General features: G+C 52.9%; 1 protein-coding gene across 1 annotated transcript in view; it reads left to right on the top strand.

The window, feature by feature from the left end:
* Positions 1 to 4,067, top strand: part of GALNT16 (polypeptide N-acetylgalactosaminyltransferase 16) — a 90,418-nt gene extending 86,351 nt beyond the window's left edge. Inside the window, exons 14-15 of the mRNA XM_047079881.1 lie at positions 350 to 472; positions 3,930 to 4,067. Coding sequence (XP_046935837.1) covers positions 350 to 472; positions 3,930 to 4,067 — 261 coding nt within the window. The remainder of the gene's footprint in view (positions 1 to 349; positions 473 to 3,929) is intronic.
* The last annotated feature ends 14,264 nt before the right edge of the window (positions 4,068 to 18,331 follow it).

Genomic DNA, 18,331 nt, shown 5'->3' with positions numbered 1-18,331 from the left:
TGCCACCTACGAGTGCGGGTGCACCTATGTCAAGACTAGTGCAGGTCATGGAAACCCCCCGGCTGCCCTGGCCCCATGTCCTGTCTTTCTCCCTATCCCCCCAGCATCCCTTGGTACATCCCTGATTGCCATTTTGGCCATTCCAGCTAAGCTCCCCCTAATACTTTATTATGAAACTTTTTAAACATACAGAAAAGTTGAAAGAATTATACGGTGAATACCGTGCACTCCTATTATTTGTAGAAAATTCTACCAAAATACACAGTATATTTGTTTCATCACCAATCTACCCATCTATCCATCCATCACTGAGCATTTTGACTTGGCCTTTGATGTCCCTGCCTTGTAGGCGTGGCTGTTCAGTGACCATCTCATCCAGCAGCAGGGGAAGTGCCTGACTGCCACCTCCACCTCCATCACCCCGGGGTCCCTGGTCGTTCTGCAGGTGTGCAACCCAAGAGAAGGCAGGCAGGTAAGCCTCCTCGCCCCCAGGGGACACGCAAGGGGGTGGCAGCTCCTAGCAGGGGAGCCCTGGGTTGAAACAGATAGACTCAAGTAAGCCCTCCAGAGTAAGAGTCACTGTAAGTCAATATCTAGGTCAAATCTCTTGTTTCACTCACCGGGAAACACTTCTTCAAGTAAATGTCTGTTAAATGCCAATCCTGCCAGCCTGTGAGCTCCATGAGGGCAGGGACTGTCTGTCTTGTGTCCCTACAACACTATCCCTAGCCCCTGACAAGCACCACAGTCAAACTCGTGTTGGCTTTTACCAAGAGCCCATGCTAGGAGTTTTACAGATTATCTCATCTAATCCTCATGCAGCCCAGGGACTTGGACCCTAGTACTATCCACATCTTATAGGTGAGTTACACTGAGGTTCACTGAATTTAAGGGACGTGTGTCAGATGAAACACAGCTGGGAAGGGGTGGAGCCAGGATTCAAACCCAGGTCAGTGTGACCCCTAAGCCCACAGTCTTAACCCAAAACACAGTAGATGCTCAATAACTACTTCCTTTCCTTTCTTTTCTTTTCTTTTCTTTTCTTTTCTTTTCCTTTCTTTTCCTTTCTTTTCTTCTCTTCTCTTTCTTTTTCTTCTCCTTATCCTTCTTCTTCTTCTTCTTCTTCTTCTTCTTCTTCTTCTTCAGAGAAAAAGAGAGTACAAGCAGGGGAGGGGCAGAGAGAGAGGGAGTGAGGATCCCAAGCAGACTCTGGGCTGTCGGCATGGAGCCCCATGCTGGGCTCTATCTCATGACAGCGAGATCATGACCTGAGCCGAAATCAAGAGTCAGACACTCAACTGACTGAGTCATCCAGGCGCCCTTCAATAAATATTTCTTGATTGTGGCTGTTGGGAAACTGAGATCCAGATACACTGATTTCCAGGCATGAGCACTGCTTTTTCCATTTGTCAAACACTCACCCACCCTGTTTCCATTAATCCTGGGAGACAGGCCAGGCCCACCTGTTGAGGAAGAAACCCATGTTCAGAGAGATGACATCACTTGCTCAGAATACACAGCAGCCAGTGACAGTCAGCCGGCTCCCTTCCTGGCTGGGAGGGTGCCCCTCTGCCCGAGGAATGGGACACAAAGGCTGGCGGCCTGCTCTGGCCCTTCCTCTGCCCACCAACCGCCTCCCCTCTCCCTCTCTGTGCCTGACCCTGGCCAGCCAGCGGCACAGTGCAGGGACGAGGAGAGCGCCTAGCTCTCTGACTTGGCCTGCAGGGCTTCCTCCCACCCTTTTCCTGTTTGCCTGGGTCAGCTCTTTCTTTAAGGATGACTGGCAGTTTGCTATTCCATTCTGGAAAAGCAGCCAGATCCTCTCCTCCAGCCTCTGGGTGTATGTGAGTGCAGGCGTGTGTGTGTGTGTGTGTGCATGCACACGCGTGTGAATTGTGTGCCAAGATCTGCTTGCTGAGCCCGAGGGATACTTCTGAGGAGTTTCTGATTGGCAGATGTAGTTTGTCCTGCCCCCTCAGGCTGCCTGCCCTCTGCCCCTGCCCTGCAGGGAGGGAGGCCCTCAGGCTCTCCTTCACTGGGAGCCTCAGACCTTTCTGAGGACCAGGCTTTGAGCCCACTCCCATTCCTCCTTGCTGAGGCCGAGCTAGGAAGTAGCTCCCGGGGAGGCTGAATATTTCTCTGGAGCTGAAGCATCCTTTCCCCTCCATGCTGACCCAGCCCCAGGGGCTTGTGGGAATTTCTCTTGGCCCCATTCACTCTGCTCCTACAAGTCTTGCCAGGCCCCCAGCAGTGCCCTGGGCCACTGGGGCCTCTCCTCCAAGAGGACAGGATGAGCAGGTCTCCCACTGCTGGTGCCTTCTCAAAGCTAGGCCACCCTCCTTGGTCCCCTTTTGGCCTCTAAGGCCACTTGGGTATCATGTATCTAAGAGGCCCTATATATTGGAGCCAGTATGATGGCATTGGCAGACCCCAGCCCAACCACCCCTCACCTCTCCGAGCCTCTGTCTCCTCCCTGCCTGCCTTGCAAGGCACCTGTAAGAACAGAGGCTGAAGAGATGGGAGAGTGTCCAGGGCTGAGTGGCCAAGAGAGTTGGAAAGGCCCTGTAACTGCCCGATGACGGCATGGGTAAGAAGTGAGAATCCTGCAGTTTGGGGACCGCCTCCAGTGATGGGATGATTCATTCCTTCATGCGCACATTCATCCTTTGTAAACACTGTGCTAGGTGCCTACCTGTGCCAAAGGATATCCTTTGCCCAGTAGGGGCGAGTGTGGCCAGCCCCTTCCAGGAGGTCAGGGACTAGAGGGGTACAAAGCAACTGATGCTGGGAATTCCAGAGGGACCAAGGCCTTGTCCTACCCACTGCCCCAACTTTCAGGCCAGGGACCCCTCACTGCTGGGGCCGCGTGGGCACCCCACAGGCCTACATTCCGAAGGGGAGTCTGCAGCCTGCAACTTCCCCCCCCCCACCCCCGGTCCACCTCCCAAGTCAGTTCCCTTCTCTGCCCACCTCAGCACCTGCAGCCCTAGACCCGGCCCTGTAGCTGGGTACGGCTCAGGCCTTCTGCTGGCACTCCAGCTGAGTGTGTGACCTCACCCTTCAGAGCCCTGGGGGCTCCATGTGTGGGTGAGCATTCCCTACCCCCTTGAAGCCTGGGCCAGCCTCTCTCCCCTTCTCCCGATGGTTCCAAAGGACACACCATCCTCCACCCAGGCACCTCCAGATGTTCCACAGGAACACCTCTTTTCCCCTTTGTGAAGCCTGGGGAAAGGGAGGCACAGGGTGGGCACTGGGATGGGGACCCCAGGCCTCCTACCATCCTGCTGGGCTCACTGAGTCATCACTGCAGAGATGGCGGCCGGTTCCCACTCAAGGGTGTCGGTCACCCACCGCACAGTTACAGGCCAGGTCAGACCCTTAGAGCCGCAGGGAGAAGAAATCTTGTTTGAAGAAGCAAAAGATGCACCAGGCCAGGCCCCACAGACTCAAACGCCAACAGGGAGGGGCAGGCTGTGCTGGAGGAGAACGTAGGGACCGGGCAGGACCTTGGTCAGTGGACAGCAAGAGTCCCAGCTGCAGCAGGGGACAGCCGCTCAGCCCCAACCGCCTGATGCCACATGAGAAACTGGGCCCACGTCTAAAGGGAAGCTGGAAACACAGAGTTTCATGTGATGACCAAGCCAAAGCTTAAACACTATGCAGGCCAAACAAAATACATCCCTGGGTTTGATTCATTCAGCCCGTGGGTCTCCGATCTAGACTGCTGAATGAGGCAAGAGTGCATCAGAAGGGGAGGGGGTTAAGGAGGTGTGCGGGGTCAGGGAGCTCTTGGGTAGGGGACAGTCCGCTTCAAATGAGGAGGGTGTGTCCTAGGTATATTCAGGCCACTTACATACATGTGAAATGGACTTCTGAGCATTGTTTCTATTTTTAATCATTGTGTTTTCGTCATCCTCTTTCCCCCCCAGAGATGGAGGAGAAAAGCCTCTTTCATCCAGCACTCGGTCAGCGGCCTCTGCCTGGAGGCCAAGCCCGCCCAGCTTGTGACCAGCAAGTGCCAGGCCGACGCCCCGGCCCAGCAGTGGCAGCTGTTGCCCCACACATGACGGTAGCCTGGGGCCTCCTGTACCTTTTGCATGAGACTTTGGGACTGGAAGCGGGTTAGGGTGGGGGAGTGTAAAGCAGGCCGTTCCCATCTCCTCGCATTTCTGCCGGAATCATCAGCAAACACCCCCTGCCACGACACACGTTTCTCCAAAGCTTGTTCCGGGGGGGCCACGGGGGAGCAGGCCCCGACGCCCTGGCTGCCGTCCCGGCCTCGCCCCAGAAGAGGAGACGGTCAGGATGCAGGACTGCTGCTGGGCTGAGACTGGGCAGGCCCCCTGGCCCTCTGTTCCCTCCTTTGCCCTCCTGGGGTTCCGGACCGTGTTTTGGGGGCCCTCGCCTGTTGGCTGGGGAGAACAAGGACAGAAGCCCACGCAGGGCCCCTGCTGGGTCACAGGGCCCGCCTGTGGGGTCAGCGTGAGAGGCGAATGTGGGTGGCGTGGATGGGGAGGGCGGGGAGGGGGCAGCCTGAAGGCAGGGAGAGAACAGGGAGGAGGTGAGAAGCTCAGTGGCCTGTACCAGGCAGGTGCTGGGTTGAGTGTGGGAGAGATGGGATCTGGAGCAGAGGATGATGGGTCATTTGCAGAAGGACATGGATGGAAAAGCAGCGAAGCACCAAAAGAGTGACTCTCCTCCCGACAGCCCATCCTTCCTCCCATGCTGTACCAGTCCCCGGGCGCCGTGCCCTGCACTCTGGTCTTCACGCTCTGCACAAGAGGCTGCAGGGGGCTGTTCAGGGGCAGCCTTGGGACACAGTTTATTAAACAGATCCCACTTCTGGTTGGCCGTGCGCCAGGCCAAGACCTCTTTCTTGGACCTTAAGACCAGCTGATGCCCTGTCCCCTCTGCCTGGGTCCATGGTGATGACCCTGTAGGGACAGGCGGCCGCCCCGCACTGCTGAGCAGCCCCATCCTTATTCAGACCTTTTGACTCCTGCCTTCTCAAAAGCCTTTGCCTCTGTAAATACTGTATCATGGCATTGAGGTGGCTGGGATGAGCACGACCTCCCTTCTGGAGCTAAACATTCCCTAAGACATTAGGGAAGAAGTCGTACAGCCTAAGCCTCATCCCCGCCCCTCTCCACTGCAAGAGGGAGGCCTGAGAGGGTCAGTCCCCGCAGTGGGCCGGGAGGCCGGCTGGCAGCTCCGGTTTGTGTAGAGAGCCCCCTTCTCACAGCCACTGGGCCCACGGCCTAGTCTCAGAAGGGCTTCTGCTATTCCCCATCTCCTCTTGCCCAACCCCACTGGCTCAGGCAGCGTGATCTTCAGCAAAAGACCAGTGGTACAAGGACCCCTGGGAATCCCCCCTCCCAAAGCAAATCAGCCTGGGCCCCCTAGAGAATTCATGGATTCCAGAGGGCCTAGGAATCCTCTGAAATTGTCCCCCAAATAGTGCGTGTGTGTGCATATATGCATTTTCCTGGGGAGAGGGTCTGTGGATTTCCCCAGCTTCTTACAGAGGTACCCGATCCCCAAAGGATCTGAACTTCTGCTCTGGATTGGCACGACCACCCAGCTGAGCTGCCGTGTCCCTTCTCCCTCCCTGGTGTGCCTAAACTGCTGGTGTCCTCTTCCTTGCTGTCCTCCGGCCAGCAGCCCCACGGTGGGGGGTTCTCAGTGGCTTCCTCTCACCGCCTGGCTCTCACCGGGCCCTCTTAAGCAGTGCTTCTGTGCTCCAGCAAGGGACCACTGGCCCCCAGGGCCACTATCTTCCGTCCTCTGCCACTACGTTTCATCCACCCCCATCTCTGTCGTGCGAGTCCGTCCCACAGGCAGCGCGAACCTTGGGGGAGGGGGGCACGGCTTCCCTCGTTGAATGTAAGAGGACTGCCGCTCAGGGAAGCCCCTGAGAAGCCGTTCCTTCCCTGTGGTCAGGCTGCACTTGTCAGCCGTCCTTTGTGGGACTCAGCCCTGTTCTGGTTTTGCTTTTCCTCCTCTTGACCAAAGCATGTGCCACTAGCTGTCCCCGAGGGCCTTGTCTTTATGAACCACACATCTGGAATAAAACCACTTCTCACACGTACACGTGCACCGGTGCCTTCCTTTCTGATGCCAGAGCTGCCCTCCCCTGCCTCATGGAGGGGAAGTTGAGGCGTCCATTCTGCCAAGATGAACCACACGGGGGTCTAACCCCCTCCTGCACCTGACAGCTTGCTTCTCGGCCTATGTGCCCCCTGGTACCCCAAGGAGTCCTGGACGACAGACTGGCTGCTCCAGGGGAGCCGGCAGGTGGCCCTGCTTCTGGAGCAGGCTGGCACCAGAGGCCAGGTTCCTGTGACCTCGTGGACCCTCCTTGGGGCCCTATGTGGGGCTTTGGAGTGGAAACCAAGGGGTTTTTTTCCAAATTCTTGCCTTTTACCAACCCTCTCTCCTTCCCTGGGTGATAGCCCCAGCCCCTCAGAACTGCTCTTCCCCACCCTTACCACATAAGAAGGCAGCAGTAAAGTGCAGGCAGGACATCTCCCGAGGTAGGCGCAGCAAAAGAATTCCAGAAAGAGCCCTATCAGCCTAGCCTTGTTGATCCGATGGCAGATGCTCGGCCTAATGTTTCCATGGAAACAACAGAAAGCCCCCACTGCTTCTGATCACAGAAGTCGAACCTACCCAGGTAAAAAGAAACGCTGCTTCAGTGCATAGATGAACTGTGGTGGGCAGGCCAGCGTGCAACTAAACCTGTCCGGCACACAGCCATTTCTGCTCCCACCCCCACTTCACCTCGGGGCTGCTCGTCTTGGGCCCCCCAGAACTGCGGACCGCCATGCCTGACGGGCCCGGAGCAAAGCCCTGGCTGGTGAGTGTGGCTGCAGAGCCCAGCTTGGGCTAACTGGGTGCAGGGCACAATTCACTGCAGAAGTCTTTCTGTCTGTCCATCCTCTCAAGGAGCGCATCCCACTGCCCACTGCCTTCTCCGGCCTCTCTCCTAGCCAGGCTGGGCCAGCTTTCCACCTTCCGTCTGTTCTCCTTCCCAGCCTCGAAGGGCTCCAGTGCTGCTTCTCCTGAGTCGTGCTTTCTTGCCTTCCTCCAAACCTACCTCTCTGGAGGCCCAGTTTCTCTGACCCTTTTTTTTTTCTTTTTTTTTCTGGAAAGTAAGACTGGTAGCCTTTAGTCAGCTCTTGGAGGGGTGAGCAAAAGCTCTCAGGTTGGCCCTTAGCAACAACAGACCTTACAGAACCCAGCAGAAGAGTCTCGAAGAGCACACAAGTGGGGAGGGCAGGAGGGACGTGGCTGTGAGGCCAGCCTCCCATTTGTTCAGCAAGGAGGGATTCCTCCATCCCTGAGCCTCTGTGACTTGGCTTCAGTTTTCTCTTCTTTTCTTTTCTTTCTTTTTTTTAATGTTTATTTATTTTTGAGAGAGAGAGCACAAGCAGGGGAGGGGCAGAGAGAGGGAGACACAGAATCTGAAGCAGACTCCAGGCTCTGAGCTGTCAGCACAGAGCCCAATGCGGGGCTTGAACTCCCAAACTGTGAGATCGTGACCTGAGCTGAAGTCAGAAGCTTAACCGCCTGAGCCACCCAGGCGCCCTTGGCTTCAGTTTTCACAGAGGCTCTGTCCTGTGTCCCTCAGGAGGGGTCTCTCCATCTGCAGTTGGGAGAAATAACGTGGGCAATACCTGTCTCCCAAGGGGTCCGGCAGCCCCACGCCTGTGGAGAATCTTCCAGCACCAAATGGGGTTTGAGGGAACAGGAAAGGAAAAGCTACAGGTCATGATACCCACAACTTCATTCCCGACTATGTCCCCAGTGTCCCTGGTATTGCTGTATGTCCCCTATAGTGGTTGAGTCCATTTCCTCCAGAAGGTGAGGGGCGGGACAGGCAGCTTCTCATCTTAAAAAGTCTTCACTGGTGGGCACTTAGCAAAGACCTCAGGTGTGGCAGGCCGGGGCCACCCTCTCCTGGGCCCGCAGCCGGACTATGTGGTCACCAAGCAGGAAGGAGCCTCCAAAGCCATCTGAGGACAGCCCTCTGTCGTGGGACTCGATCCCTTTATAATACAAAGAAAATAGGAGTGTGGGCCTCAGGCCCCTGTCAGTCAGTCTGTCCCCGCTCTGCCACTTACTGGTCATGGGGTCCTGAGTCCCTTACTTCATCTCTCAGCCTCGGTTTCCTCACGTGGAAGTTGGGGGTACTCATAGCACTGGAGGGGTTTTGCGAGGACTGATCTACCTCACGAGTGCAAAGCATCTTTCTAAAAGCTCAGTAAACGTGTGTGAGTGCTACTACTAATAAGCAGTGCCTTTCGGGGTGCCTGCTACATGCCAGGCACCTTACCAGGGGTGAGGACACAGACGTAAAAAAAACAGAAATATTCTAGCAGGGGACATGGCCACACAGGCCATCATAAAAGCCCCAGGGAACTATGGGAGCAGCAAGGAGGGGCCTCTCGCTGTGGCCTTCGAGCCAGGGAGTCCCGATGCACTCTGGACCATGCCTGCCTCGGCTGGGCAACGGGCTGGATGAGGCCTGGCAGACCCTAGCCACACCAGCCCGAAGCTCGGCAGGAAGTGGTGAGTGGCCCAGACTTGTTACCCCAGTGCGCACAGCATCGTAGTGATGCAGACCAGCCCGTAATCATAGAAGGATTTCAGAAGGAAGCTATGGCAGCGGTTTAACTCCAACAGACAAACCCTTTGCTTCTTAAGCTACTGGCCATTCCTCCAGGGCTCACTTTCCTTTATTTGGTGAGGGCAGAAGAAAGGACGGGGAAATAGATGGCCTGAAAATTTTAATGACTCTCATCTGGCAAGAATGAACACAAATGACCAGGAGGTGTTCCAGAAAGACTTGTTTTCTCCTTCCTCCTCGGTTCAGGTTATCTCTGATCCACCCAAACCCCCTGAAACCCAAGCCTGTCTTTCAACAGATTGCCTTTCAAATAAGTGTCTCTCAAAGTTTGGCCCAGATCACCTGCTGGAATCACTCGAGGTGCCTCGTAAGCATGTCGGTTCCCAGGCTCTGACCCAGACGTGCGGACTCCGAGTTTCTGTGTGTGCCCAGTGGCCTAGGTGATACAAATGCACCTGAAGTCTGCAGCCCTCTGAAGCAGGAAGGAGAACTGGAGGCCCGGGGAGGAGAGGCCATGCAGGGGAGACTCAGGACGAGCCTGAGCTCTTCGGGGATGCCTCTCATGGATCATGCAGTCTCTCACACCTGCGGCGTATTCACCGTGAACATGACCGAGCCCACGATGATGTGCTGAGCACCTACCCCAGAGTACAGACAATGAGAGTCCTGCAAACCACCAATGGTCAAGGCTGTCCCTTGCCAGGCACCAGACCACCAGGCCAACCTCAGCTCCCACCCCGTGTCCTTCACCCTGGGATCCAGCCACACTCACCTATGTCATTTCTTGAAGTTTCTTTCTGCCCTCTCTTGACTGTGCTTGCTGTTCCTTCCACTCTCTACCTTGTTGTCTCCATGGGTCGCTGCTACCCATTTTTTCCAGACAGATGTCGCTTCCACGAGCAAACGTCCCTGGGTCACCGATGTGTCTGAGGGCACCTTTCCAACCTGTCTCTTCAATGTCTTGAATGTTCCTCTCCAGCCATGCTGGCCACCTTCCTCCATGTGCTGTGATAAGGACTTGTCTTCTCTAGTCCTTCTTTGTCCCCTCTTTGCCGTGGGCTGTGGCTCTTGGATAACAGGACCCGTGTCTGCTCCCCATAGCTGCAGCACAGAGCCTGGCTCTCCGAATCACAGTAAAGTCTGGCTTGCCCCATGAATGAGCTCACAGATTCCAGCGGGGCTGTTTTTTATTTTGTTTTGCTTTGCTTTGTTTCGTTCTGTTTTGTTTTGTTTTAGTGACAAGGCATTTCTACTTTTAGGAAATAGGACATTGCATACAGAAAGCACTCAGTCCGTATTTGTTCATTTTTCCTCTCACTTGTCCCTAAAAGCTCAATATCTTCACAACTCCACCCTTCCTACTTGTATTTTCAAATTGTCATTTTTATGTTTCGTTGTCTCTAAGCCCTCAACAGCAATGCATTGGTAATGCCGAGGGCTAACATGGATCATTTCCCAGGTACCCTGAGCTTGAGATGCCAAATGTGCATTCTTTCATTGCTCCCCAACACCTCTCGTGAGGTAGGTTCTGGTTTGCCCACTTCATGGATGGGGGATAGGGGTGGCTCAGTCAGGAGAAGAAACTTGCCCAAGGACACATAGCGAGGTTTAAACTCAGTCCCAGAGAAGTGTAAGTTGTGTGGTCCCACGGACCAGACGCGTCTGGGAACCTACTAGAAATGCAAACTCTCGGGCCCCACTCAGACCTACTGCGGCGGGGCTCAGCGCTTGTCCTCACGCACTTGCCCGGAGTGTAACCGGCCCCCAGAGGGTTCTGATGCTCACTCAAGTTTGAGAGTCACTGGTTCTGTGACTGGGATGGGTCCTGGTCCCCTGACCGGAGGGCATGAGTCACCGCCTGGCACAGTTGGCTCGGAGAGCCGGTGCTTGGGCTGCGGGTCGTGCTCTCTCTGCTAGGCAGGCTGCCTCCCGCAGAGCCCTGGGCTGTGACGGGTCTCTCTGGGGCAGAGGCTGGGTGGGTATGAGACCGAGCCAAGGTTTGCTGCTGAGCCAGATGCCGCATGCCAACCTCGCTCTATGTGATTGATGAGTTTCTTCCCCAACACCAGCCACAGATGGCTGACATGGTTATAGAAGCGCTCTCAGCCTAGAAGACCCATTAATCAAGGAATCAGGACTGCACCCCGCAGCCTGCGGGACAGGCCTGCGTTTCGCCATGAGTTACGCGGCCAAGTCCTTCCTACGGATCATCTGACTGATGACATTCATAGCCAGTCCTATCACTTAGTCGCCAGTCACCGAGCTTCGCACATTTTAGCTTCTTGAATCCTCGCAGGAACTCTGTCAGGTAGGTGTTTTCATTATCGCTCCATTTACAGACTAGGCAGCTGGGGCCCAGAGAGGTTAACACGCTTGCCCAAGATCACCCAGCCATTAGGGGTAGAGCCAGGATGTAAAATCACAAAGTCTGCAGGGCCTGGGGGGCTCAGCCGGTTAGGCGGCCGACTTCAGCTCGGGTCATGACCTCACAGTTTGTGAGTTCGAGCCCCGTGTCAGGCTCTGCGCTGAGAGCACAGAGCCTACTTGGGATTCCTTGTCTCTCTCTGTCTCTGCCCCTCCCCTGCTCATGCTCTGTCTGTCTGTCTCTCTCTCTCTCAAAAATAAACACTAAAAAACAATTTTTTTTAAAGAAAAGAAAATCATGAAGTTTGAACCAGGGTCCATATTCTGCACTGCCCTTTATCGCCCTTCACATATGACTTCATATCCTCCTACCAACACCACAAATAAATAATGTCGATTTATGTTGAGAGAGAGAGAAGGAGAACATGGGGGGGAGGGGCAGAGAGAGAGGGAGACGGAATCCCAAGCAGGCTCTGTGCTGTCAGCGCAGAGCCCGACACGGGGCTCGATCTCACAAACTGTGAGGTCATGACCTGAGCGCAAATCAAGAGTCTCAGCCACCCAGGCGCCCCCAACGCCAACACTTTTGCATTGTTCTTTCCCCATCTTGCACATAAGGAAACTGAGGCCCCATGCAAAGCTCTCAGTCTCAGTCCAGGGCCCCAACCTTGTCCCCCGCCAGCCAACATCTCTTCATAGCCGATTCATAGAAGCCTGAGAGGGAGGGGTGGCCGGGGTTGACTCATCATCTACAGATGTAGAAAAGGCTGAGAGGCCACAAGCCCCAAGCCACGGGGCAGGAAATGGGGAGCACCGGGACTCAGTAGACCGGAGAACACAACGGTCCACATCACGGTGACAGAAGCACTTGCCGATGGCTCTGCCTAGTGCCAGCTGTCTTCTCTGGAGCTCAGGAGGGTGAGACCCTCTGAATGATCTGGCCCTACAGGCAGAGGGCTACTTTGCTGTGCGGTCTGCTTTCTCTCTGAATGCCGGCCAGGACTAGTGTTTTCCAAAGGCATTATTTTTCCTCGACAGCTCGCCTTGTGCTTGTTCGGGTGGAATCTTCTGCAGACCTGCCGCTCTGGCTTTGTCCACCTATGGCGGGGATTTGAGGATGCTTCGTGGAGCCCAGGGGTTCACTCTCAGTGTGAACCAGAAGCCTGGGTCTTTGCGTGCTCATCAAACGGCTGGGCTTATTTTAAATGTATCATAACCAAATGTGTCCATGCCAGTTATTTGGGGGCTGGTTTACTGTGTGCCGGCAGGGGTGGAGGAGGAGAGCTCTAGCCTTGCAGTTAGAGCCTTGCTCCAGCCCTGGCCCAACCATTCTGTACTGGGTGACCTCTGGCAAGCCACTTAGGCTTCCTGAGCCTCAGTGTCCTCCTCTGAGAAATGGGAGTGACATAGGGAAAGATCAGATGAGAAAATGTGCCTTGTAGATGGGAAAGCATGTGCAGCAGCCTGGGAACGGGGAGAGTGTCTCTGCCCCTGGGGCAGGCCAGAGCTACTAGACCCCCAGGCTGAGGATTTTCCAGATGCTAAGGACATGCTCCAGCCATCAGAGCTCAGTCAGGGGGACCCAAGGGGGTGGGAAGCTGCCTAGGAAAGAAGGGGTGCGGCATCCAGGGTCCCACCTTGTTCCTGCTGATGAAAAAAGCCTATGAAAACTTTTTTGGTGGCACTTCCTTTTCCCTTTGAGAACCAAGAGTAGTAGATCCAGCAGGGGACTTGATGTTACAAGAAGGCTTTGAAAACCTTCAGACTCCCGGGGTAAACCAGGACGGGAGCCGGGAGGGAGGCTAAGGCAGGAAGCGTAGCTCCGTCTGGGGTCCCTCTCTCATCTGCATCCCTCCACCCCACCCCTGATATGGAGTAGGGTTCACTGGGCCTGCCCCAGGGAGCAGAGGAGATGACTGTCCTAGGCCGGGAGCCTCTGTCTGTGGAGGACACATAGGATGAGGCCTTGCCTCTCTCAGAAGGCCTGAGGGCCGATGCCCAAGCCACACCGTTGAGAAGGCCCCAGAGATACTTATCAGTGACACAGAGGAAGGCATGGTTGGGCAGCCCCTTCTCGGCCCAGGCTTCACTCTGCCTGGCAGGGCACAAAGAGCACGGGCTGTGGAGCCAAACCTAGAGCTGAAGCCTGGCTGTTTCTCTTAGTACCTGGGCGACATGTGGCAAGTTACTTGACCCCTCTAAACCTCAGTCCTCTCACTGGCAAAGCGGGGATAATACCGCCTACTTCTTAGGGATGCTGTAAAATCTGAACGGGCTGACATTTGTGGAGGGGTTGGCCAGAGGAGGGCCCAAACTCTTTGAGGGGCTGTTTGTCTTGTCGCAGCTGGACCATCAGACCTTCACACAGGGAATGGGATCAAGAGTGTGAGTGAATGAATGAGTGAGTGAATGAATGAATGAATGAATGGAGCTCTGTGTGGGGCAACTGAGTCTCCCTGGGAAGGCCTTGACTCCAACCTTAGCCCCAGCGCTAGCTCAGGGTCCCCAGGACTCCCAAGGGGGGCATGTATTCAAGATAGATACATGTTAGGCTCATTAACTTTGTGGACAGAGGAGACTGGCAGGCAGGGAGCTGAGAGATGGACGAATGGATGTAATTTATGGGCAAGAATGCCCGAGAGCATCCCTGAGATTCTCCACCTCCATCCCTAGTCCTAGGGGTTCCCCGAGTGCCCATCCTTTCCCCTTCTACTGTGAATCAGGGTTGTATTGGAGTTGCCTGTACTTTTCTATGCTCCCACTAGATTGCAAACTGCATGAAGAAAAAGACACGTCCACAGCACCTCGGACAATGCCTGGCACATACACAAAGATGTGTGTCAAGGGAGTAAAGGAGTATAAAAAAACTGCTATTCTCCCTCAGTTCTGAGAATGTCTGGTCTTGGAACACAGGGTTCTCAGCTTTCTTTTCTTTTTTAATGTTTATTTATTTTGAGAGAGAGAGAGAGAGAGAGAGAGAACATGAGCCGGGGAGCAGGGCAGAGGGAGAGAGAAACCCAAGCAGGCTCCACACTGTCAGCACAGCACCCCACGTGGGGCTTGAACCCACAAACCATGAGATCACGACCTGAGCAGAAATCAAGAGTCGGGCGCTTAACTGACTGAATCACCCAGGTGCCCCTCAGCTTTCTCTTCTAACCTGGCTGTTGATTTGGGTTTTTAAGCAATCAGATGAGGTCTGACCAGGGAAAATTCCTTTTCATCAGGCCCAGGAGACCCAGCATTTGCAAGTTAATGCCAAATCAGTGCCTGATTAAACAATGCATGTGAGAACAAGGGGAGACAGCAGAGATGATGCAGCAAATACAGAGGGAGAGGCACCTGCCTGGTGGGAAAACTGCCTTACATACTAATGAATGTGTCCAAGGCTAAGGCAGCGACAACTACAGCTTTGGGATGATCTGAAGTTTTAGTTTAAACTGGCAGCAGGGAGAAAGGACGAAGGCTTCTCTGTGTACTAAGCTGTGGCCTTCTTGCAGTGTTTGTCCAGGGCCAGGTCTTGGCTCAGGAGCTCAGGATGCAGGAGTCTTTATTTGCATACAAATTGCTAACATCAACAAAGTCTTTGCTCAAACAATTTTTAGGTAAGATGTTATTGCTTCCCTGAAGGCCATAATTCCTTGGTTTTTCTCCTCAATATTCTCCTCACTTAAAGCCACTCACATTGACCCAGATCTTCCACCCCAGGAGCGTGGAGGGAGAGTGGAGGGAGCCAAAGGAAGGGAGCATGAAGAAGGGAACAGGTGGTTGAGCAATTGGACCCGCTTTCAGGATGCTCAAAACTTGACCTAAGGGTTTTAAGTATTTTAATCCTCAAGCCAACTCTGAGGGTTGGTCACTATTATCATCTCCATTTATAACAAGGGAATCGAGGTCAGGAAATGTTATGAGTTGCTCAAGATCCCATAGCCAGGAAATGGCAGGGTCTGGACTCACAAGATGTCTGGCTCCTAGAATTATGTTCTTTTTCTTTTTTTTTATGTTTATTTATTTTTGAGAGAGAGAGCAAGAGCGAGCACAAGCAGGGATGGGGCAGAGAGAGAGAGAGACACAGAATCCGAAGCAGGCTCCAGGCTCTGAGCCATCAGCACAGAGCCCAACCCGGGGCTCAAACTCATGAGCTGTTGAGATCATGACCTGAGCCGAAGTCGGATGCTCAACCCACTGAGGCACCGAAGCACCCCTCCTAGAATTATATTCTTAAACTATCTCTGTAAATCACTTACTCTTTACATCTCTTTAAATATATTAGACAGTCCTGTTAAAATTATTGATGGTGTGCAGGGGTTACTGGCTTGTCCTTGAACTGTTTTCAGCTCTGAGAGAGCTGGGGAGCTTTCTGGAGTCATCGCCAGGGTAGGGCTGGCTACGTAATTTGCAGGGCTCAGTGTAAAATGAAAATATGGGTCATCTAATTCATAAATTATTAAGAATTTCAAAAATGACGACAGCAGAGTGGGTCCCTCAAAGCCCTGGGCCCTGTACAACTTTTAAGTGCATAGGTTGTATGCCTATGAAGCTGGTTCTGAGTCAGGGTTCTGGGTAGAAACATGTCTGCTTTGTCCTGGAACTTGCCATCAGGTCTGGCACACGATAACCATTAAAAAACTACTGGTTATGGGGTGCGTGGGTGGCTCAGTCGGTTAGGCTTTGACTCTTGATCTCGCAGTTTGTAAGTTCGAGCCCCACGTAGGGCTCTGTGTTGGCAGTGTGGAGCCTGCTTGGGATTCTCTTTCCCTCTCTCTGCCCTTCTTTCGCTTGTGTATGCTATACTCACTCTTTTCTCTCTCTCAAATAAATAAGTAAGCTTTAAAAAATTTTTTAAAAAAAGAACCAGAGAGATGAGTCTAAACTGGTGAAGCTTAAAGACTCTGCAGACAGCCGTATTGCCCACTAAGTGGAAGAAGCTGATCTTTGGGACAAACGGAGCTGACACATAAAGGGGGACAGAGACCAGAACTGGTAGGCATTCCTGACTGCCCATGTTTCTGGTTTTGTTTGACCCGGAGATTCATCTGTGTTCTGGCTTCTCCTGCAGTTTGACATATGACCCAATAAGCCACACCCCCTCTATTGCTGCCCGCGCAATGGCTGGTTGGCAGCCCTGTTTAAGACGGGAAGGGCTGTTTTGGATGGGGTCAGCGGGGGGGGGGGGGGGCGACGAGTTCCCTCTGGAACTGGCCTGTGTTTTCAAGATGAGTGTCTGGTCTTAGGGAACAGAAAAGTTAACCCATCTACAGGAGGAACATTCATGTGTGGGCCTCCTTCGCTCTGACCACGTAACCAACTGATACAATTACCCGCACTCGAAGCATATTTACTCTGTAGAGAAAGACCTAATTTTGCAAACAGGCAATGATCACAGTCTCCTCGGGGACTGGTGGTCCTCACTTAGGAAGCGACTGAAGTTAGCAGGACAAAATCAGCTCTCAAGTGTCAGCCTAACGAGTCCTTCTGACTCCTAGCACATGGTGCCCCTGTATGACAGCTCACCTCCCAACCAGACTGAGGAAGATTACGGAGAGGGGCCGAGAAGCTTGAAATTGGGTATTCAGAAAACACATTTGCTTTCCTCTAACAGGAACGACGTGTCAAGTGCAATTACCCACACTGAGGCTGGGCGTGAGTTGGCAGCTTTTTAAAAACTGTCGTTGTAAAGCTGTCAGAGGTGGGAATGCCTCCTTTCAGGCTGGTGCGCTGTGTCCGGTCAGAAGCAGACTAGGGAGATGGTTAAGCAAAGGTTGTTAAATTCTACCAGAATTCAGTTTGAAGTGCTGACTCTGTTTACATCCTGGAACACAGCTCATTAGCATGTGTCAGAAAGGCAGCTTCAGTGGCTCCAAACATCCGCTGCTGCTATCGGGCTCCCAGAATACCAGCCTGACACAGCACACTAGCTCGGTTTCCGTGCAAGTTCCTCCCGCCCGAGTGGCCAGGTTGTAGAGCGAGGCTTCATTTGTGACCCAAATATGTCCTGCCTTGAGAATGTGGCGTTTCCTCTTTCGGGCTCATGATGTGTGGGAGCCGGGCAGGGTTCCGGGCTGGATGGGGCAGAGAACACGAGGCACGGTGCGGTACAGGCGCAAGGGACAGGGGCTTGTCGCCAGCCCCAGAGACGACCAGACTGGCTGCAACACCATAGCTATGCAGTCGTCAAGACAGGATTGTCATTGCACTCTCAATCTTTTTTTTTTTTTTAACTTTTCATTGTGGAAAATTTCAAGCATGTAAACAAGCAAGGAGATGAATACCCACCACCCAGCTTCAACAATTATCAATGTATGACCAATCTCGTTTGTTTCATTTCCATTACTCGTACTGGATTATTCTGAAACAAATCACAGATACGATGTCATTTTATCTGACAATAGTTCAGTACAGGCTCTAAAAGATAACCAAAAAACCTCATAATAATTCCTTAATGCTGATGGAATCTACACCGGTGATGGGAGGTTCCCGCACGCCCTTCGTTTTCAACCCTGATTTCTAACAGGAACAACACGTCAAATGCAAGACAGTGAAAAAGGCATGGGATCAAGGTGAGACACGGTTACGCCCACACTTGGATCACCACTGATGTGCTTGGCAACTTTAGTAATTTCATTTTTTGTTTGTAAAGATTTTATTTTTTTTAAAGTAATCTCTACATCCAACACGGGGGCTCGAACTCATGACCCGAGATCAAGAGTCCCATGCTCCACTGACTGAGCCAGTCAAGGCGCCCTGCAACGTTAGTAATTTTAAAACATTTCTTGAAAAGGCTTAATAGAGAAGGGAAAGAAAACAGCAACCCCTTGCATTTTTATCAGGTCTTCTGATATTTCCCAGTGTTACAGGACAGCCCGTTAGAGAGCCAGCAGGTGTTGGAAGAATCTTTGTCTGATCAGCTGGGGGCTGGACTGCCACGGAGTCCCAGGCCTCTAGAGAGGTACAGGGATGATTATGGTAACATGACTTTTCTTAGACGTCTTTCTGGTTGTTTGTTTTAATAACAGTATTAAATATGTCTTTACAATAAACTTTATTAAAGTGTAACATATACGTATACATATGTACATATACACACACATATATACACATATACACACATATATACATGCACAATATTCTTAGGAGTTTAATGGTTTTGTAGTAACAGTTACAAAGCTTTACATTTGTCCTAAGGAGTAAGATAAACACTGGAAATGCGATGAACAGCACAACTGCTATTAGGGTAGCGTTTCTATCATATGGCCACGTAAATGTTTACCATGTGAAACCATCTTTATGGAGAAGCAGAAGGGCCTGTGAGGGAGTGGCATGGAGCGGGAAGTTGGG

Source organism: Lynx rufus, unplaced genomic scaffold (assembly GCF_022079265.1).
Source record: "Lynx rufus isolate CCGP_SWC_20201006 ecotype Redwood Valley unplaced genomic scaffold, mLynRuf1.p SCAF_17, whole genome shotgun sequence".
NCBI classification, from domain to species: Eukaryota; Metazoa; Chordata; class Mammalia; order Carnivora; family Felidae; genus Lynx; species Lynx rufus.
This window is presented reverse-complemented; position numbering and strand designations above follow the sequence as displayed.